This window comes from Camelus bactrianus, chromosome 10, assembly GCF_048773025.1.
Source record: "Camelus bactrianus isolate YW-2024 breed Bactrian camel chromosome 10, ASM4877302v1, whole genome shotgun sequence".
Lineage (NCBI taxonomy): Eukaryota > Metazoa > Chordata > Mammalia > Artiodactyla > Camelidae > Camelus > Camelus bactrianus.
This window is the reverse complement of record NC_133548.1, coordinates 38934-60476: the sequence shown is the minus strand read 5'-3', so window position 1 is coordinate 60476 and position 21543 is coordinate 38934. Positions and strand designations below refer to the sequence as shown.

The 21543-nt window shown below is 51.9% G+C and overlaps 2 protein-coding genes across 4 annotated transcripts; one reads left to right on the top strand and one right to left on the bottom strand.

Annotated features, from left to right (window-relative positions):
• Nucleotides 1-2: 2 nt before the first annotated feature.
• Nucleotides 3-14312, top strand: SIRT3 (sirtuin 3). 3 transcript variants are annotated; one of them, XM_074371238.1, is made up of 7 exons: nucleotides 3-156; nucleotides 5298-5486; nucleotides 5599-5831; nucleotides 7149-7249; nucleotides 10810-10971; nucleotides 12045-12254; nucleotides 13791-14312. In XM_074371238.1, the coding sequence occupies exons 2-7, from the start codon at nucleotides 5440-5442 to the stop codon at nucleotides 13809-13811; spliced, it is 774 nt and encodes a 257-aa protein (XP_074227339.1). In that variant the 5' UTR covers nucleotides 3-156; nucleotides 5298-5439; the 3' UTR covers nucleotides 13812-14312. The 3 variants fall into 3 exon arrangements, with proteins under 3 accessions (XP_074227339.1, XP_074227337.1, XP_074227338.1); XM_074371236.1 differs by lacking the exon at nucleotides 3-156 and adding an exon at nucleotides 402-560; XM_074371237.1 differs by lacking the exons at nucleotides 3-156; nucleotides 12045-12254 and adding an exon at nucleotides 402-560.
• A 716-nt stretch (nucleotides 14313-15028) lies between these two features.
• On the bottom strand, nucleotides 15029-21442 carry RIC8A (RIC8 guanine nucleotide exchange factor A). Its single transcript, XM_074371234.1, has 10 exons — nucleotides 20343-21442; nucleotides 20019-20066; nucleotides 19348-19932; nucleotides 18799-18890; nucleotides 18166-18316; nucleotides 17204-17299; nucleotides 16970-17114; nucleotides 16740-16884; nucleotides 16229-16348; nucleotides 15029-15816 (listed from the first exon to the last, which is right to left on the bottom strand). Exons 1-10 carry the CDS (start codon nucleotides 20424-20426, stop codon nucleotides 15696-15698), a joined length of 1587 nt encoding a protein of 528 aa, XP_074227335.1. The 5' UTR covers nucleotides 20427-21442; the 3' UTR covers nucleotides 15029-15695.
• Nucleotides 21443-21543: the final 101 nt, after the last annotated feature.

Below are 21543 nucleotides of genomic sequence, written 5' to 3'. Positions count from 1 at the left end.
GAGTCGTTCGAGTTCCTGGGTCGACCCGGCCGTCGACCGGCTGCGTGGCCTCGGCCTTTGTGACCCAATGTTTCTCGTCTCAATTGGGGATGATAACAATAGTACTTTCCTCGTAGTGTCTGCGAGGACTAAGTGTAAATATGATGCCTGACCATAGTAAGTGCTCCCAAAGTGTTAGTTATCATCGCCATCTCAACTGAGAAAAGTGGGGAGCGAGGGTAGAGAAATGAAGACTCCTGGTTTGGTCTCCGGGACGAGAGGCCGGAGCTCGAGAGACTGGAAAACCTCCCCCACTAGCGTCCACCTCCACCTGGTTGGCCCGGGCTGGTTAAGAGCGGGAGCGACAGGCCAGGGTCCGCCGGGGGCGGGGGCGGGGGCGGAGCGCGCCAGGGGCGGGGCGGAGCGCGCTGCGAGCAGGGCGAGGACTGGTGGGTCGTGACCTTTGGGCACCCAGACGCCCGCGGGCGGCGGAGGAACATGGCGCTGTGGGCTCGTGCCGCTGTTCCCGCCCTCAGGCTTTGGGGCCTGGGAGGTGCGCGGGCCTGGACCGGCCGGCCTCGGTTCGTTCCGGGTGGCGACGGCGGGGCGGGCCGGGCCGGGCCGGGCCGGGCCGGGCGGGGCCCAGGTCGGAGACCGACCCTCTCCGGGGAGCGCGGCAGTCGGGCTGCCCCTGCGCGGTCCGCGGGGCGGTGGGAGAAGCTCAAACTGGCGAGGTCCTGTACGCGCGGCTCGGAGGGCTGTTCTGCTGGCACTGGTGGCGTCGGTTTTCGTTTCTTCTCACGGGCCGTTTGGGCGTGTGTGAGCGTGTAGTGAGGTTCTGTTCTGTGCGTTGCCGTTTTTACTTAACATGTCTTGGAGTTACTCCCATTTCTAAACATAAATGCTTTCTCACTCTTAGAATTATTCTGATTGTAGAATTCCATTATATGGATGTCTCATACTTTAACCGTTTTCTTGTTGACATAGCTTCCGATCTTTAGTTATTACAGATAATGCTGTGTTCAGTAACCTTGTTTGTACCTTCCTTTTTGGATAAATTTCTGGTAGTGGAACTCCTGCGTCTCCATTTCTATTGTCCCCCATAAAGGTTGTGCAATTACTACTCCTGCCGGCGTCTACACAGTAACTGCACATTTTGGAATCCTTGCCTAGGAACTGAACCTACAAATGGAAAAATCTTAAGGCCCATAGTTGTTAGGAAAGTAACTGAAATGACCAATAATAGACAATTATTTAAGTAAACAGTGGTATGTTCACTTAATGCGTTCTTACACAGCTATCAAAAATATTGAAGAGTTTAATAAAGAGATACCAAGAAACTTACTGACCTCACTGTCTGCCAGACTGTTCTAGGTATGAGGACGAAGCAGGGGCCAGACCAGGGCTTGCCTCCGTGGCGTCACTCCAGTTTCAGAATCTGCAGGCAGTTGTGAGTGGGATGTGGGATGAACAGTGACCTGGTCTACCAGGTGCTGCTCACGGCCCCACTGTCATTCAGTAAATCCTTGCTACCACTCGCCCCCAAAACAGGAGGCAAGGGGGTGTTAGTGAGGAGCAGTCCGTTTGCATGGGCTGTCTGCAGTTTGGAATTTCTGCCTTTTGAGTATTTTAGGGCTCTTCCATGACATTACCCTTTGTTTCCATTTTCCAAGCAGCATGCATGATTGCTCCTCAAGTCCCCTACTACCAGTAGCACATACTTTATCACCTTCACCTTCAATATAGTCTTGACATCTGGTAAAATTCAGTGACAAGTATCTTATGTAGATGAGAAATGCAAGGAGTACCCTGAGCAACACCTTATATTAGTAATATTGACACCCAAGTCGGCACTCAGCATGGTGGTAACTTCTACAACGTGATGTTTTTTTCAACACCAGCAAGCAGTTCTTCAGTTTTCCACAGACACTGACTGGGTATCAAATTTAACTGAATTCTAACTGCTTGCCTGGAGATTGCACCAGACTCCACAGGCCAAGGGCTGAGTCCCATGAGACGGCCCCCACTTCAGATGCCAACCCAGGTTGTCACCTGTGCTTCCAACCAACCGACTACAAATCAGAGGTTCCCATGACCCCCTTCTCTGGTTTGATTAATTTGCTAGAAGGGCCCACAGAACTCAGAAAGCAATTTGCTTACTAGATTACTGGTCTATTACAGATGATATTAAAGGATACAAATCAACATCCAGATAAAGAGACACAGGGGGAGGTTCCAAACATAGGCACGTCCCCTGTGGGGGGTGGAGTCTGGCATGTGGACCCTTTCTGGTTCACCAACCTGGAAGCTCTCTGAACGACCCCCCTTTATGGGTTTTCATGGAGGCTCCACCCCTCTAATCATGGGTGGTTCCCCTGGCCACCATACCCCCATCCTTGGGGGATTTTCTAGAGTCACCTCATTAACACAGACTCTGCGTGGTTGTGGGAGACTTGTTATGGATAACAAGACACCCGTTTCACTTCCTGGCTCTGAAGGGATTTCAGGAACTGAGGCCAAAAGACCCAATGTTGTAAAAAGATGCTCCCATTGCTCTTAGGAAAATGCAAGAGTTTTGGGACAAAGGCCAAAATATGTATTTATTATAAATCACAATGTCACAACTTTCTTCTATGGGGGAGGGTGTAGCTCAGTGGTAGAGTGCATGCTTAGCATGCACGAAGTCCTGGGTTCAATCCCCAATAACTTCATTTGAAAAAAGAAAGAAAAAGCTTTGAGCGTGTCAGCGTTCTCACATGCAGGTGGGTGGCCCTCCAGTATGTGGTGCTGCTTACCAGAGTTGCAGGTATCTGAGTCAGATGTTTCCTGTGAACCTTATTCCCCTCTATAAAAAATAAAAAACTACTCTCATTCCTTTTGTATTTCTCATCATAATTTGCATTTGGGAGGAGTTCAGTAAATGGATGTTCTTAATGCTGTGTGAAGTGGGGCATTTAATAGCTGTAGTTGAAACCAGAGCGTTCTCTTTCTTTCCTAACCAGCTGACCAGTTTTCATTGGAAAACCCCCTTTGGAGATCTCATCGACTTGCACTCAGAGGAGATGCCTTGGTGGGTGCTTTTATGCAAGTCTTTGATGCAGCAGAATTTTCTTCAGAGTCTGTGGGCATCTCCCCAAGAGCATGGGGAGGAGTCGGGAAACAGTGTTTTCCCTGCTGCCTGTATTTCCTGTACTTTCAGGTGGGAGGTTCACAGCTATAGATCTTTTCAAAAGGCTATAAGAACCATCTCTCACTCCCTTGATTTGACTTCAGCAGCTGAGGCTCAGGGTGTTTGAGCGACTTGGCGAGACAGGCAGTGAGCTAGGGCTCTGCCTCTCCTCGTGGTGCCCTCGGCCCTGCACACACGCCTTCCCTAGCCACGTTCCTCTTTCCTCATTACACATCTTTCCAAGGTCTGTACTTTGGAAAACCAAGATGATACTTTGGCAGGAGAGGCATCACGAGTGGACTGAGCAGCCAGCGAGCCCCTGAGTTGCACCGTTGCTGACCCCAGGGTGGAGTGTGAGACGCAGTTGTGCAGGGGCAGGAAGGGAACGGGTGACAGGCACCCTCAAAGGGGGAGGGAGCCAGTACTGTCACCTTCCACAGGAGGAGAGAGGAGGGCTTCTCACTAGATTCAGGGTGGCTTCCTGAAGGAGGTGGCACCGATCCTGGCCTTAACTCTGGGAGATTTGGACATGCTGGGGTGGAGAAAGTTCTTTTCAGGCAGAAGGAGCCGGGTGCAGGGTGTATACAAGGACCAGGAAGGGAGGATATATGACAGGGAGGAGCAGGGTTGACTGTCGCTGGGGTGTGGTATGTTGTGCTAAGGTGTCAGGGTGCTATGGAGGGCAGAGGGCTTAGGGGAGACCTCAGCACCAGTGTGTAAGCAGGGTGGTCTGTGCAGATTTTGCAACATTAGTTTGTTTTCTAAGAGCAAAAGAAAAACCAAAGACAAGGAGCAAGCAAGAAAGTGAGTTAGGATCACAGTCCTAGAAGATGAGCTCTGAATTGTCCTGACGTATCTAAAGATGTGCTTCTAGGATGCTTACTTCTGTATCACAAATGAGTAATAGAAATACTCTGTACCCTAGTTTTATGTCTGTGTTCATTTTAGGTTTGTCAGTCATTTGGGGAGGGGTGTCAGTTCAGGTCTTTGAGTCTCTTTTCCTGTCAGGGCAGAAGGTTCTATACCGAGGTTCAGTGTTCTGGAGGAGGGTCTTCTCCTGGAAGACAGATGTGGTGGCCACCAGCCCTTGAGGTGTGAGGAAGGTGCCCTGTGTGGTGGGGCTGGCAGTCTTGAACTCTGGGTGAGTTGCCAGTGTGATACCAGGAGGTGAAAAAGTGCCTCTCGATCCCATGCCAGGTGAGGGCCCAGAGAGCGGATCTGTAGACCCAGAGGGCCTTCCGTGCCTGCTCAGCCCACAGTTGCAGACTCACTGCAGTGGGATGTTGCAGGTACTGCTCCAGGCTGTGCACTGCTTGTGTCGCCTTTGTTTCCTCCTCAGTGTTCCCTGGGTGTTGTCACTTACAGAGTCCTGGTGCAACTCTGAAGCCTGTGACTTGTTTATTGTGTGTCTTTCTCTTTTTCCCTGTGGAAGACCGTCTCATACTCCTAACAGTTCACCTTGCTGTGAGTGTCTCGGCTCCTGGCTTCTGGAGATGACCTGAGAAGCCTTCTGGAGTTTTGCTGAGAGACCCCCGAGCTCCAGTCTGCCCACTGCTTTGCCCAGGTTATGTGATTTCTTTGGCTGTCACATGATACGTGCAGCCTCCTAAAAGGCCGTGAATGTTGAAGATGAAGTCTCTGCCGCAGTTCGAATCCCTAGCTGTCAGGATATGAGTGTTTCTTTCTGGAATGGTCTCTTGAACCCACTCTTCATCCTGGTGATATTTGATGTAACTTTCTTTAAATGTCACTAAGTATTTGTCATGTCCTAGGTATGTTAGGGTGTATGGCTCTGCAGAGAGCACCCCCAGAGCCCCCACAAAGGGATGCCCTTGGCTCTGGCTGGAGCCTTCAGCACTGGCCTTCGATAACGAGAATTATGAAATGATACTTTCCTTATTTGCACGGTTCCCATTCACTTGACATTTTCCTCCCGAGTACTCCAAGTTCCTCTTGATTTCTGAGTTGAGAGTGCTTTCTGTTTTATCCTAGTAGTCAGCCATGATGAGATAGTTGGTGGTTTGTGGGGCAGGAGGGAAGTGTGTGGTCATTCTCAGTGCTGGGGGTGGGGTAGGGCAGACCTTGCTCATTCTTGCTGGCATGAGCTTGATCATCCTCGGTTACCTGGCCACTCTCCTTTTTCTGCCAGTATTACAGGTGGAAGAAGGCCCATATCTCCTTCTGCTGGTGCCTCAAGCATCTCTGGAAGTGGAGGCAGCAGTGAGCAGAAGCTCCTCCTGCAGGACGTGGCTGAGCTGATCAAAACTGGAGCCTGCCGGAGGGTGGTGGCCATGGTGGGGGCCGGCATCAGCACGCCCAGCGGCATTCCAGACTTCAGGTGCTTGCAGCAACCCCCTCACCTCCGTGTGCCCTCCTCACCCGCTGCGGCGGTTTTCTCCACTTGCCTGCTGTCTCCTGAAGGGCTCAGAGCCTGTTGCTTCCCTCTGCAGGTCTCCAGGGACTGGCTACTACACCAGGCTGCAACAGTACAAGGTCCCCTACCCCGAGGCCATTTTCGAGCTCGCATTTTTCTTTCAAGATCCCAAGCCATTTTTCACCTTTGCCAAGGAGCTGTACCCTGGGAACTACAGGCCCAATGCCACGCACTACTTCCTCCGACTGCTTCACGAGAAGGGGCTGCTTCTGCGGCTGTATACCCAGAACATCGACGGGCTTGAGAGAGGTGAGGCCCGCCTCCAGCCCTCCTCTCTGTCCCGTGAGGGGCGCGGGCGCCTGCTTCTGCACAGGGCTGCGGCCCCGCGCTTAGTCCCCATGCTAATGACTGGTTTCAAGCCCAAAACTTATGCCTCTGTCCCCAACAAAAATGCCAAGAGTACCAGTGTTGGGACCTCATTCTTTTGGGCTGTGAGTTTTGGATAGGACCAAGGTTGACATTAGGAGCTTCTAGTTTTGCTGATCTGATCTGATCTGATGATTTCTTTTTTAAAATTTTCATTATGGAATTTTCCGAGCACACAGAAAGAAAGCGAGGACTGTCATGAGCCCTCATGTCCTCATCACCTCGCCATGGCCTGTCCTTGTTTAGTCTGTGTCTGACTCCTACCTTCTCTCTCACCCCCAGCTATTTTGACGCATGTCCCTCTCATCATAAACTTAATCTGTAAAGACAGCAAAAGGACTCTAAAACACAACCATGACGTCACTAGCACACAGAGAAACCACTGACAGTTCCTTAAGATCATCAGATGGGCTGTATGATTGCTTCTTGACTGTGTCTAGGTGGTGGCCACGACCAGCGATTCACAGGGCATGCTGACCTCTGGCCATGTATCTCAGAGAAGCATTTGTAGGGGCTTTTTCTTATGTGCAGTGAATCTGACAGGTGCTAACAGTCAACTCCTAGCAAGCCAGCAGCAGCTTAGCCAGGCTGCAGGTGTCTTGTGATTTGAAGAAAGGAGTTATCTTGACTCCAGGAAAATGTTTATTTGCCAGAAGGGTTCTACAGCCTGGAGCCCCTCGCACAGCAGTGAGCACCTCGTGGGGAGGCGGGAGTGTCTGGCCGTGAGCTGCAGTGTGTGTGAGCTAGGACAGTCGTGGGGACAGTGGGAGTTCACTGGTCTGTATGTCCACGGCCTTTCAAAAGCTGATAGTGGTAATAGAACTTCCATGACTAAGTTACCTTTTGCCTGTTTTTCCACAGGATTTTGGAAATGGATTTATGTTATCTTCTCACTTTTACTTGGTGTCTATAGAATAGAAAATGTTTTCCTGGTACTGGATGTAATTTTATCTGAACTTACATCAGACGTCCTTTGTGCTGTGTTTTCACAGGCTTCGTCTCGCCTGTGATTTGGCTCCATGTCGGAGCCTGTGCTTATTCTGATGAGTGGGGGTGTCTTCTGCAGTGATAGAGGCTGGGTACCACTTGCACTGAGGGCTGTGACTCCTCCTGGGGGGCCTGCCCAGTACAGAGGTCATGCTAAGGGGCCGTGTGCTCACCACAACAGGCAGCAGCACTTAGCTTTGGTTTGAATTTCAGCATCTGGTATCCCTGCCTCAAAGCTGGTTGAAGCTCATGGATCCTTTGCCTCTGCCACCTGCACCGTCTGCCGAAGACCCATCCCAGAGGAGGCCTTTTGGGTGAGTTGTCATGCTGACAGTTCCCTCCCGCACGCACTTCTCACTGGGGGTAATCTGGAAGAGTGGCATTTTATAAGTGTTATGTTGGAAGGACAACAGCAGCAATACCGTGAAAATGTTTTTCTTTATTTTTAAATTAGAAAAGTAATACATGCTTGTAAAAATTTAAGGTGATACAAACAAGTATTTACTGTATAGCACAAGGAACTGTATTCAGTATCTTGTAATAACCTATAATGGAAAAGAATTGAAAACCAGGATGTAGGTACATGCATATACACATGTATCACCAAATCACTGTGCTGCACACCTGAAACTAACACAATATTGTAAATCAATTATACCTCAGTTTTTAAAAAGTATGTAAGTCCTAACTCCCAGTACCTGTAAATATAACCTTATTGGACCATAGGATTGTTGCAAATTAAAAAAAAAAATTAAGGCAATGCAGAAATACGTAGGGGGAAGTGAGTCTCCCTTCAGCCAGTTCCTATGGCCCACTTTTAACCGTTTGGTGTATAATGTTCCAGGGCTTAAAAAAAAGATATGCATATATAAATATACATGCACATTTCTGGGTACTTAAACCCACACACGATTACAATTTTTTAAAGAAATGATACCATTGAGATTAATATTGCACAACTTGCTCTGTCACCGAGCAGAATTTCGTGGATATCTTGTGTCCATAACTACAGCTCTGCTCATTGCTTTTAGTCCTTATAGAGCCTTGTGTTTAGCTGTTCACCTGCTGTGGGACATTTTATGATGTTTGTGATTTTTACTATTAAAAATAATACAGTCACAATACCCACGCTTACACCCCCATGTACTTCTATGAATATTTGTGAACAGGATAGGTTTTTTTAAAGTAGAGTAGGACACAGTAGAAAATCTTAAATAAATATGAAACTCTGAAATAGCAATGTGGCACAGGATCCTTTTATTTTTTTACTGAGGTGAAATTCACATAACATAAAATTAACCATTTTAATGTATACAGTTCCTTGGCATTTAGTACATTCACAGGGCTGTGCAGCTAACTAACTAACCAACCTCTATTTAATTCCAAAATATTTTCATCACCCCAAGGAAAACCCTGTAACCACTTATCAGTCAATCCTATTCCCTCCCCGCCCCAAACCCCTGGCAACCACTGATCTTTTTACTGTCTCCATAGTTTTGCCTTTCCCAGAATGTCATAGAGTTGGAATCACACAGTGTGCAGCCTTTTCTCAGCGGCTTTCACTTAGCAATGTGTATTTAAGGTTCCTCCATGTCTTTTCGTGGCCTGACAGCATCTTTTTTTTTTTTTAAGTCTGGGTAATATTCCATTGTCTGGATGTAACTGTTTCTCCATTCACCTGCAAAAGGACATCTTGGTTGCTTCCAGGTTTTGGCAGTTATGAGTAAAATTGCTATAAACATCCATGTGTAGGTTTTTGTGTGCAGGTTTTCAACTCCATTGGGTAAATACCAAGGAGTGTGACTACTGGGTCATACGGTAAGACTGTTTAGTTTTGCTTGTGGACCTCAGGTTACACACCTCTGAGACCATCTCACACTCTTCCAAAGTGCAGCATTTTATATTCCCACCAGCAATGGATGAGAGTTCCTGTTGTTCCACATCCTCACCAACACTTGGTGTCGTCAGTGTTCTGATTTTGGCCATTCTAGTAGGTGTGTAGTGACATTGTTTGAACTCGCAGCTTCCTAGTGACATATGATGTTGATCTTGTTTCTTGCTCATTTGCCATCTGTTTATCTTCTTTGGTGAGGTCTTGGGCCCACTTTTTAATTGGGCTGCTATTTTCTTGCTGTTGCGTTTTAAGAATTGTTTGTGTGTTCTGGATATCAGATGTCTTTTGCAAGTATTTTCCCCAGCCTATGACTTGTCATCTTATCCTTTTGACACTGTCTCTCACAGAGGAGAAGTCTCTGATTTAATGAAGTCCAATGTACTGTCTTTTTCTTTCATGGGTCATCTCCTTCCACGCTGCTGGCTATTCTGGGTCTTTTGCTCTCCAAATAAACTTTAGAATCAGTTTGTTGCTGTCTGTTCTCTGCACATTTTTTAAAGCCTTTCTCATTGTCTTTGAAGTTTTGCACTGTTACTGTGCTATGTCTCCATATGGATTTCCTTTGACTTCTACTAAAATTTTGTAGAGCTTTCTGAATCTGTGGTTTGATATCTTTCATCTTTGCTGGAAAAATCCTCAGTCACGATCCCTTCGGACACTGATTGCTCGGCCCACGTCCTATCCCCTCTCTGTGGACCTCACGGTGCATGTCTCGGAGGCAGTCTCGCACGTGCCCACATCCTTTCTCTCTTCAGCACGGTTGTGCCATGTTCCAAGTCTTTCTCCTGATCTCCTTCCCAGTTTATCAATATTCTATTCTGTCACAGAGGATAAAGCCTCTCCACTGAGCTTCAGGTTTTGGTACTCCACTTTTTGTTACTGGAAACCCTAGCTGGTTCTTTTTCAAATCCACTGCGTTATTTTGTATAGCTTTCTATCTCGAATAGCTATTTCAGCCTGCCTCTTTAAAAATGTAAACATAATATAGTTTTAGATGCGCACCTGATAGCATCTGAAGTCTTTGAATAGTCCACTTCTTCTGTCTGTCGTTTCTGCTGGTGCTTACTGGGTTCAGCCTGCAAAAACAAATCCCATTAGCTGTAAAGGTTTCTCTTAGAAAGACAGGTGTCTTTCTCCTTAGTTTCCTCCTCTAATGTCCAGCCAAAGCATCAACCCAGGTGGAGCAGGATATAGTAAGAAGTGGTCTCTACTTCCCTTTAGCCTGCAAGGAGGAGGTCTGTGGAAAATGGTGTTCCTCATAACTCCAGCCGGTGAGTTGAGGCCGACCTGAATGTCTTCCAGGGCTAAGGTGATGTCATGGTCACTTCAGCTAAAATCAGGGACAAATTTTATACCATCATTTTCATTGAATAACACTATTGTAGGCCAAATGCCTACAGAGGGCCTTCTGAGGACTATGTAATCAGTACAGTTGTCCCTCGAACGTGGGTTTGAACTGCATGGGTCCACTTTTATGCTGATTTTTTCCAATAAATGTATACTCCAGGACTACACGGTCCGTGGTTGGTTGAATCTGCAGGTGTGGAACCACGGGTATGGAGGAACCGTGTATATGGAGGGCTAACCCTAAGTTCTGTGCAGATTTTCAGCTGTGCTGAGGGCTGGTGTCCCTAACTTGCTGTCTTGTTCAAGGGTCACCTGTGTTTCCTCAGCGCTGAATAGCTAGAGGATTTCCCCAGGTGCAGAGCGTGGTGTTCAGTGCGGCAGATGTCGTGTGACGTCCAGGGTTTGCTTTCAAATACTGCAGCCTCCCCTGAAGCCTGTGGGCGCTGTAGGAAGTAAAGCTGGCAGAATGCCAGTAATTGCCGAGGCTGGGTCATCATGCCCCCGAGGGCTCTGCTATGCTACTGTCTTAGCTGCTGTGAACGTGACAGTTTCTCAAGAAGAAGTTGTCTTTGCCTTTTCCTTTTGAAGTGTGTTGTGACGGTCTCCTTGGGCCCACTCTCCCTGTGTCCACAGGCTGAAGTGATGGCGGACAGGGTCCCCCACTGCCCGGTCTGCACTGGCATCGTGAAGCCTGACATCGTGTTCTTCGGGGAGCTGCTCCCCAACAGGTTCTTGCTGCATGTGGCTGACTTCCCCATGGCAGACCTGCTGCTCATCCTCGGGACCTCCCTGGAGGTTGGTCAGCAGGCCCAGTGGTGCACAGAGCTGTGGGGAGGAGGCTAACGGGGCGAGGTGGAGGAGGCGGGGCTGGTGGGAGCTCTGGGCCCTGCCTTTGGCAGGTGAGTGGATTCAACATGTGAAGAAGCAGGGGGTCCAGGCCTCGGGCGCTGCAGTCTGAGTGGGAGAGCAGGGAGGGGGGAGGACGCGCAGCTTCGGAGGTGTCAAAGTGTGGGTGGGCACAGTGTGTGAGAGGATGGGGCCTGGAGATGTGAGGTGGGAGCAGGCCTTGCATGTTGTACGTATCAAAGAGACGGGCTTTATGTGGAAGCAGTGAAACCAGGGGTGTAGGTGGTCATCCTTGGGCTCAGAGAGACTCAGGGAGCAGGGGTTGAAGTGAGCAGATGTCCAGGGGTGGTGCACGGTCAGACTGTGTGGCTGTGAGAGATAGTAGGGAGGGGAGCAGCCAGACTTGATGTCACTTGGAGGACCTTAGAGGGAGGTGCCTGTCTTGCCTGTGGGGGTTCAGGGCATTTGCTGGTGAGAAAGAATCTGGATGGGAGACGCCAGGTTTGGTTTTGCACACGTGGGTTTGAGGGGCCTGGGAGATGCATCTGGATCTGAAACTCAGGAAGTTTCTGAAGGATGTAGTGAATCCCTGCAATGGGCTGTGCCTGATTGGACATAGGCACCAATGGGGCAGAAGGGCTAGAAAGATCTGCACTCAGGGCCCCAGCTAGCCAGACGCCCAGAGTTGTCTGTTTTTCTAGCGACTCTGCTTGGTCTGTGCCAGGCCCTGCTCTCAGTGGTGCCCCTGTGAGGGACCAGGTCCTTGCTCGCAGGGAGGGAGACCAGGCAGACGAGTCTTGTCATGCTGGCGGTGAGCTGGGAGAAGACAGTGTGGGTGGGAGAACAGGTGAGCTGAGGTGTAGCTGCTGGCACTGAGCCCAGATGAAACTTTGCAGGGACTCACGCAGGGGCAGGAGATGTAGAAGACAAAGATGGGGATGGATGAGGGGGGCCTCAGGTGGCAGGGCCTGTGGGCCTGGGAGGGCGGGCACTGTGCTCCTCACGTTTGGGCGATTTTTCAGGTGGAACCTTTTGCCAGCTTGTCTGAGGCCGTACGGAGCTCAGTGCCCCGACTGCTCATCAACCGGGACTTGGTGGGGTCCTTGGCTAGGCATCCTCACAGCAGGGATGTGGTGCAGCTGGGGGATGTGGTTCATGGCGTGAAAAGGCTGGTGGAGCTTCTGGGCTGGACGGAGGAGATGCGGGACCTCATCCAGCGGGAAACCGGAAAGGTACGGATGGCTGAGCAGTCACAGGAGGGGCCGTCTTCTCTGCTGTGGGGCCTGGTCCACCTGGTATGGAGCCCTGTCTGGCTAAAACAGTTACAGTGATAGGAAATGCTGCTGTTACGCTGTACCAGGCACTGTCTGGGGCCATCTTTGTACTTGTGAATCAGGTGCTGTAATTCTTATTAATCCCATTTAGAGATGAAGACCTGACACTTTGTGCCTGCTCTGAGTGGCAGAGTCGGCACGAGGCTCTGGGCAGACAGGGCTGTCTCCTGCACACATCACCCTTCAGCTGTCTTTTGTCTCCTAAGCGAAAGGAGTACCAAGCAGCTCCAGACTGAGGTGTGACTCTGAAGTTCTCTGAACCTGTGTGGGTTGATGCTTTTAGGAAATAATCAGTGTGAGAGCAGTTGACTTAGCACCATCTTCTAAGGGTAGAAAGCCAAAGAGCCTTGACCTCTCTAGGTGCTAAACCTCCTATAAACAAGTGAGGTTATGGAAAACGCAGTTTCTTCTGAGAATCAGTTAGCACGGGTAGCCTTGATGTGGGGGGTTATTCTCTACAGGAGGCAGCATTAATCATTTGAAGTCTAGTCGTCTTAAAGAGATTGGTTTATGATTACAGCCAGGTGTTAACACTGCTCAAAGTGGATCTCACCAGAATGCTGTAATTTATGTTCTATGGCCTTGGGAAACCTCCACCCTTCGGCTGTCACTGCTTCAGGGCTCAGGGCCATGGGTCAGCCCTTTTTCTCACCTCCACTGGCAAAAGCCCCCAGCCTCTGGCTACAGCTTGATTTCTTACCAAGTTGAACCAAATTGAGAATACAAGGCTTTTAAGAATAGGACTCTGTGGTTCATGGTATTAGACATCATTGCCTTCCAACCTGGAGTTTGGCTCTTAGGGCTAAGATGCAGGCGGGTGCAGTTTCTCACTATGTGGAGGGGCATGAAGGCCATCAAAGGTCACAGTCGCCTTCTGGGTCCCTTAGTGGGAGCAGAGTCCAGCTGACACTTCGCTCCGGGAGAGGAGCAGCAGCAGAGGCCTCGCTCGCAGGGCAGTGGAGGTCTTGGTCAGGTCTGCCTGGCAGCTTGGCTGACTTCCTACTCCGTGTAACAGCAAGACCAAGTCAAGTAGCCTCTAAGGAGTTTTTAGAAGTAGTCCTATAGGATTTGACCTGTGAAATCTTCCAGTTTCACCGGTTTGTGTGAAATGAGTTATGATTTTGGGGGTTTATTGTGAGTTGCTACCCAAGAGTAAACACTCAGGGTGAACTGCAGTCTCAGTTGGGCCACTTTTCCAGACAGTGAATGTCCTTGGGCACGAGAACCTCAGTACATCTTGACTGGCTCCTAAATGAAGCCCTACGTCTAGCCACCCGTTTTTGCTCAGTCCTGACGGCGTTGTCTTAACTTGGCTGAACAGCAGCATTTGCACAGACAGAAGAGCTTCCGTTTTATGGAACGTTCCATTGCAGGCCCTGAGATCTGCCCAGGTATGTTTTCAGTAACTGATTTCCTCTCTCCTTTGTGTTCTAGCTTGATGGTTGGGACACATAGGAGTGAGGGCTGCTCCCAACCAGAAATGGTTACATGGGAGTCACTGCCCACTTCTGATGAGAACTCGTGGCTGAAGAACGGCTCGGACAGGCCTACAAGTCTTGGCTAAACTAGGACATGCGACCTGAGGCTGCCCCTGGAGGGTCTGCCCAGGTCATGAGCTCTGCGCACTTGGGGCCACCTCAGCCACAGATGGGAAGGAGCTGCCTGATCTGGCTTTTTGCTGCTTAACTTTTCATTCTGCTGAATTCTTAATGCCGAAAAGCTTTCTTCTGATGGGGAACCTCTTGAACTCAGACTGACTGGAACCCCAGGCTGGACCTCATCTAAAGGGCAAACTCTGTCCACTAGGAAAGACCCAGTCTTGGGCTGAGCAGCCCGTCACACCCCAGGTGTGGGCCTGGGTCCCATGCAGTGTGCTAGGGTTTTCTAGCATGTTGCTCTTTTCAGTTTAGTTTGTCCTTCATTTCTGGCATGAAATAAATTTTAATATAAAAATTGGGCATCTCTTCACTTTTGCCTCCTCAGAGGGAATGCAGGTGTCGACAGCGAATGTGGAAAGGGGTGCCTGGGGCTGTGTGGGTGTCTCCCCTCTCCTGGGATAGCCCGAGGGCTGAGAACACTTGTCCCTGGATTCATCCTGGAGTTGGGCACAGGCCCTATGGAGCACCCGGCACCCCGTACTGCGGGTAACCCTGTCCTGTTCTCTCTACCCTGATGCCTTTCACATCAACCTCTCCCCCCAAAATTCACCTGTTTCAGACCATTCCAGCAGCTTTCTGTCTCCCTGTCTCCACTCTCCCCAGCAAGGCCTTCTACCAATAATGCTACTAGAATTAACCTCTAAGACAGATGGCTTTACTCCCTTGGAAACCTTGGCTGTGCTCAGGCCACACTGTTGTTGGGGCAGAACCTGCGTGAGCTCCTTGCTTTTGAACAGGACCCTCCTGGGGCTGTCCCAAGGCCCAGCTCAAGTGGTACCTCCTAGGCAACCTTCCTGACCCCTGGCTCCTGCCCCGGTGCTCCCACCTTCCCGGCATCTTCTCTTCCCACTGGACGTCTGGGCTGGAGCCCACCTGGAGCAGATTTAACTGACGCCTCAAGAACAAAACACAAGTGTGGACATCTGGGGAGAGTGCTGAATTCTAAGAGGGAAGTTAATTCTCAATTCTGCTTGTGCCTATACTTGGTATTTTACATGTATATTCACACACACATTCTTGTCTGGAACTCTTTATTCCAGAATGATGTTTCTGTGAAGCTTAGTGGTACATGATAGAAGTCTAGACTTATGGTTTCAGAGGGGACATTTTCCTTCATGTATTTATGGTCTAAGCCAACGGGAAGGATTGAGATTCAACTGCTACAACCAGTGAAAACTTGGGTGCTGAGTCAGGATCAAGGACGCAAGAGGCAACCAGCCCTGCATTCAGTGGGGACAAAAAACAGCAGAGCATACCTTGGAAGCGTGTTTCTGACATTAGCACATGAAGTTCCAGCAGGTCCTTTCCCCTGTGAAACGTGGCACCTGCCCGACACCAGCTCTGGGCCAGCAGGCCAGCTGTGGACATGCCTGCATCTGCAAGTGCCCATGCTCAGCCCTTGCCCTCCCAAATGCATGCTCATTCTGCCATCAGTTAAGCCCTGCCCTCAGGCGCACATGAAGGCTGAGCTTCCCGAGTTATAGCGGGACAAGACCTTGCAGTGTCTTGCAGTCCTAGAGAGAAGAGAACGGACCAAAGGCGAATCATGGATAGAACTTTGGGCGTAAAGAGAAAGGGGTCCCCAAGTTGGAGGGAGCGATGTGGCTTCCCTGGGGCCCGGCCTCAAGGACACCTCTGGAAGCAGCACCAGTTCTGAAGGGGAGCAGAAGAGCGGCCATTCTCAGTCGGGGTCCGAGTCAGGGTCCGAGGAGAGCTGCCCCTCCATGGTCTCACACATGGCATGCTGCAGGGATGTGAGCTGGCCCTGGGGACTCATCCCCATGGGCTGGATGACTCTGTGCCTGTGGGGAAAGGTCGTAGGGCTGGGGAAGGGGCCTGGGTTGGGGTGCAGGGGTCCTACGCACCCCTGGCTGCTATTTTTTGCTCCACTAAGCTGCTCCTGTTTACTAGAGAAGGCTGGGTGGGAACTGTGTTAAGCAGGCCTGAATCCTAACTGCTACCTAAGCTTTGAGACCTTAGGCAGTCTCTTAATTCCTCTGGGCCTCAGTTTTCATCAACCGTTAAATGGACATAATACTGATCTCAACCCTAACCCTTCTCTAGGGGATTTCCTCCTGGACAGGTGATTTCAAACATTGATAATGCAGTCTTCCCAGAATGTAAGCCCTCCTCTGACCCCACCTCCCAGGGCTCACAAAAAAAGACATGGGTCCATCTCCCTGTAATGGCCCTAGGCCCCTCCATGCCACATACCTGGAGAGCTTATCAAACATGTTCACCAGCTTCATGGCCTCATGCTCCTTCTGCTCCTCTGTCATGCCCTCCATGGGGTTGGGTGGTTTTTCCTCTACCCTTCCAGTCACTGGGTTTATGCTGTTTTGTAAGAGAGGTGTGTGGGGAATGCATTAGAGACTCTTTAGGACAGGAGGAGGCTGCATGGGGTGGGGGAGCGCCGTATCTTCCTGCTTGGCCCTGGAATGGCAAGAAACCCATCTTCCTGGGTGTGGGGAGGCAAGGCAACTGCAGAAAAGACCTCCCTCCAGGAGCAGTTCCTGCCACTTGGACCACCTGCTCAGCCCCTTTCAGCCTCTGTGTTCAACAGAACTTCCTGATGTCAGAGTAAGTGTCGTTTAGAAGACAGATGCTTCATCCCAAAAGGTCGTACCCATTTGTCACCCTGTCCCATCCACCCTGCGGGTCCAGGTGGGTGAGGGAATAGGGATGGGGGCTGAGTGAGGGGAGCCCGAGGATGGGGGGCACACACCTGGCCTTGGCTTCCTTATACTCCTCTGTGTCTGTGTCCTCGTCCTCCGAGTACTGGCCCTCAGGCCGGCTCCCGGCCATGAGGCCCCTAGCAGCCAGGAGGCCTGCGGCATTTCCGTAGCCCGTGTACTTGATGAATCGGGGCACTGAGGGGCAGGGCAGAAGTCAGTGCGCAAACGTGGCTTGGGAGGGGCTGGAGGGGGGCAGGCGAGAGCCAGTCCCCCCACTCACCACTCTCAGAGCACAGGACAAACAGGAACTCAGCAGCCACCCTCTTCACGTCGGTGTCCAGGTGCGTCATGAGGCGAACCAGCTTGTTCCGCAAGAGCTCCCCAACCTCTGGCCGGGTCCTCACATCCCGCAGTGGGGGCAGCACCTGGGGAGGCAGCTGTCCCTAAGCCTGGGCCTAGAATGGCCAGGGTCTCTGACCAGGGCCCAGCCATGGCCCTTCTGCCCTGTACATACCTGTGCCTTCAGGAACTTCCTGGCAGGGCGGTGCATGCGGGCACACTCCGTCAGCACACTCAGCACAGGGGCCACGCTCTCCTTCAGCCTGTGCGTCTGCAGAGGAGCCTCTGTCACCGGGACTGTGCCCCACCTGACTCGAGGCCAGGCCGGGGGTGGGGGATGTGGTGCACATGCACCACATGGTCCCGGCAGGAGGCACTTAGGAAGAGGCCCCGCCATGGTTAGTCAGCTGAGGGACCAACTGTGAGCAGTGGGTGTCTGTGTGAACTCTTGAGAGGGACAGGCATGGACCCTAAGTCAGGAGGCCATTCACATGCCATGTGACTTGGGGCAAATGACTCAACTGCCTTGAGTCTAACTTCCCTACCCATAAACCAGAGTTGTGGGGAAGTGTTTAAAGCTGTTAGCAAACCACCAGCACACAAGCCAGCTATGGGCAACATGGATTCCCACGGGCTCTACTAAATCTGAGCTGTCACACCCTTCAGCCTGTATGATGCCTGCAAATTACAGAGGGGCTGGGTGGAACCCCGACCAGCTGATGTCCCGTGGTACAGCTGCAGGAATCAGGGAGTCTCTGGCTCGAGGATCCTGTGGGTCCCTAGTGATGCCAAGGAACAGCTGATGCTTACCACCAAGGTCTACTTGTGCAGAGTGACACTATAAGTCTAGGATCACAAGGAAGGGCCAGGAGGCTTCTCCGGACCACTCAAAAGCATCCACAAAGAGATCTAAAAAATGAGTTCTTTGCTAGATTCTGAAAACCTGCTTCCGTGTGTGGCAGGGTCTGCATACTTCTCAGGGAGGAGGATCTGCCTTCCTACCTGCTAGACCATGGAGTAGCTGAAGGCACCCCCTGAATCACACTGGGGAGCTGCTCTCCACTTACCAGTGTGGACTCTGCAAAAGCAGTGACCACAGCTGCTTGAGAAAGCCTGGGCCAGAGTCCCCCTGCCCACCTGGTGCAAACGCTTCTCCAGGAAGTTGAGGAGGACACGAATCACATCCATATTCACTCCCAAGAACTCCAAGGAGCCTTCGTGCGGCTCCAGGGTGAGAAGGACGTCCAGACACTTGAGGGGCAGGTTTCCTAGGAGATTCACTGTGTGGCTAGGAACAGATGGAAACGGGGGCTTGGTGAGTCCAATGCCCCAGCATAGGTACAACCCTTGCTGTCACCTGCTGGGGTCACATATGACATGAGCCAGTGTCCAGGGGCCTGAGGAGCAGCACTAGGTACCAGAACCGTTGGGTGCACTCTCTGCAGATGCCCAACCTACCACACATCTGGGTGGAAGCATCATGAACAAAAATCAGAACCTGCCTAGACACAGGTCACCAAGAATAAATATGAATAATCACATTGCTCTATAGATACCCCGCCGTCTGCTGCCTCTAACAAGGTTGAGTGGCACATTACTGTCCCCAAACTTACAGCTCTTGTCTTAACCACATATTGTAAGTGTTGGAGGTCCCTGGAAACACACCGATGTCTGGTCCCACCCAGACAGATGAAGACGTTTTAGGTCTGGGAACCACCACCTAGACTTGTGAGCAGACTTCCCCAGCAGCATGACAAGCACCACCCTCACCCGTGGAACTCCTCTGTGCGGTCTCCAGCAGCAGCAACCATCACACAGTGCCGCAGAAGGGTCCCCAGGTGCCGGTAAAGGGCAGTGTCTTCCTGACCAAAGAGAAAGGGGTTTCTGTGAGAGACAGCCCCATTTGCCCCCATTGCTGCCAGCCCACTCCAGGACCACGTGGACTAACTACGCATCTCCTCTACTGTGCCCCTGGCTCCTCGTCCTCTCCTGGTGACCTTAAGAATACTCTTTTGGTTAAGAACATGAACAGACCCCTCTGGGATGAAGTCGCTCTGGTTCTAGCCCCACGCTCATTGCCTCTAGTGAGGAATCTTTGACGGCCTCCCACAGACACCACTGTCCTCCCACCAGGCTGCAAGATCCAGTTATGCCCTACAACTCGCTCAGAAACCGTTCTTGAGGCCCTTGTCCAATATGGGGATCTCCCTGCCTTCTCCTGGTGGGACACCCGAAAATTTGAAGATACTCGGCAGAGAAACAAATCCAGGATAACTCCAAGCTGTTATGATCCACCCACAGTTTGAGGTCAGCCCTCACCTCATCCACCTCCTTCTTGATGGAGTCGAAGGTGATGTTGAAGAGCACTTTGAGGATCTCCATAGCCCGCTCAGTCTCCTGGGTAGGGAGGAGCTCAGGGGGCCTCTCTTTGGGGGTCATTCCCAGCGTCAGCTCCAGCGCCTCCGTCAGGAGGTGCACTCCCTGCAGTTCCTGAAACAGCTGGTGGCGCACGTCCGTGCGAAGTGCCGTTAGCAAGAAGAGGAGGCGCAAATCAAAGAACTGGACGTCGTGCGGGAAGCTGCTCTGGCGGCACAGTCCCACGCGCTCGGCAAGCTTCGCCACTAGCCCGGCGTCTGCAGCCAGCGCCTGTGCCACAGGGCTGCTTAGCACGAGGTTGCACAGGCACTTAAGGGACTCGAGCACGACATCCATGTCCAGGGGCTCCGACTCCTTGGAGGCGGAGATGCCTGCATAGCAAGCAAGTGCCTGCAGGCTCTGGCGGCTGGTGAAAGAGTCCAGGCAGCTGCGGTCCCTGGACAGGATGCGGATGCTTTGCAGCCACATGACGCGGCGGCACGGTGGCAAGCCCTGCTCCAGGACGGAGACCAGCAGATCCGCCAGTCTCTGTGGGCAGGGAGAAGAGCGGTTCCACCAGGCTCCTGTACCTGGGCCACCCGTCCCCGCCCCTTTACCCCTCGGTGAGGACCCACCTTCCTGTCCTCCTGTTGGGCATCATCAAACGTGAAGCTCTGGGAGTTCTGCAAAGAGACCCAGAGGCTCAGAAGGCACAGACTCACCGGTGCAGGACCGCGGCTCCGCAGATAGGGGCATGAGGCCGCAGGCATGGCTCTGAACAGACTGCGCCCCACCCCGACACACCTGTCACCCAGCAACGCCTCCGAGTCAGCGCCCCTCCCCCACCGGCGCTCCCTTCCACGCTCACCACTCACGCCCCGCGAAAGCCAGCCACGCGCGCTGGCCCCACCCGGCCCCACCTCTTTCTTGCACGTCCCGCGTCCACAGCTCCCGCTCACCTCCCGGTTGTACGCGAGCAGAGCCTCCAAAATCACGTTCTCATCCCCCGTCTCCACGGCATCCGCAACCTCCCGGGGCTCCATGGCGGCCCCGGGACCTGGCGCCGGAAAAGCTGGACGAGCCTCGCTCCACAGTTCCGGGCCCGCGTCTGCCTGCCCCGCCCTGGCTCGGCGCGCCGGGGAGGCCGGGACGGGGCGTGCGCGGCGCCGAGGGGCGGGGCCAGGGCGTGCGCGGTGCGGTCGTGACTGCGCGCGCGTTACAGTAGAGAGGCCTGGAGCAGCCTCCCGCAAGCTTGCAGGCTTTGCCACGGAGTCAGCTCGGGCTTCAAAAACCTATTTGGTGATCGTCCGACCTCAAGGCCCGAGTCGCCCCTGAACCGAGCAGTGACCCTCGCTTCTTGGGCCGGAATTCCCGGCAGGAGAGGACCTCAGCCCCCTACCCTTGCAACACACGAACACCAACAGCGCCTTGATGCACAGAGTGAATGAAATGTCCCGGGGAAAGCCAGGGTGGAAAGGACTTAGCAGCCCCGGGACCACTTGATTTGTTAAACAGGCATTTGAGTGCCTACTACATGCGAGGAGCCAGGATGTGGGTGAACAGGACCCACAGGCCCCTGCCTTCATGAAGCTTATGTTCCAGAGGTGAAGACAAAGAAAAACAGGCAAATAAGACGACTTTAGGCACTCATAGTGCTGTGATTGAAGAAGAAAAGGGGCCTGATGGGCTTCAGAGGGGTCTGGGGAAGTGCCATTTTTGCTGAGACTGGACAATAAGAAGCGAGCCAGGAAAGGATCTGGGAGAAAGTCATTCAAGGCAGAAGGAGCGGTTAGTGCAGAGGTGGGAATGGCTGTGGTGGGAGAAACAGACCCTGATCACGTGCGGCGACTTCCTCGCCGTGTAAGCAGACACACGATCTGGCCTGGACTCAAGTTTCCTCTTTTGAAAAGCACAGATGATAAAAGTTCCCATTTAAGTTGTTTGCCAGTAGGACTAAATGACAGACAGCAAATGCTCTATTACGGTGGGTGGGTAACTTATACAGTCCATCCACTGGTCCATCTGCTTTGTGCCAAGCGTCTTGTCAGTGAGCGAGTGCAAAGGCCAGAAGCACCGGCTCCCACCGTCCCCACTCCCCCACGCTCCCACCCCTCTTCCTGGTCTCATTTTTCCTTCGGAGTGCTTCACCCTGCAACTTCT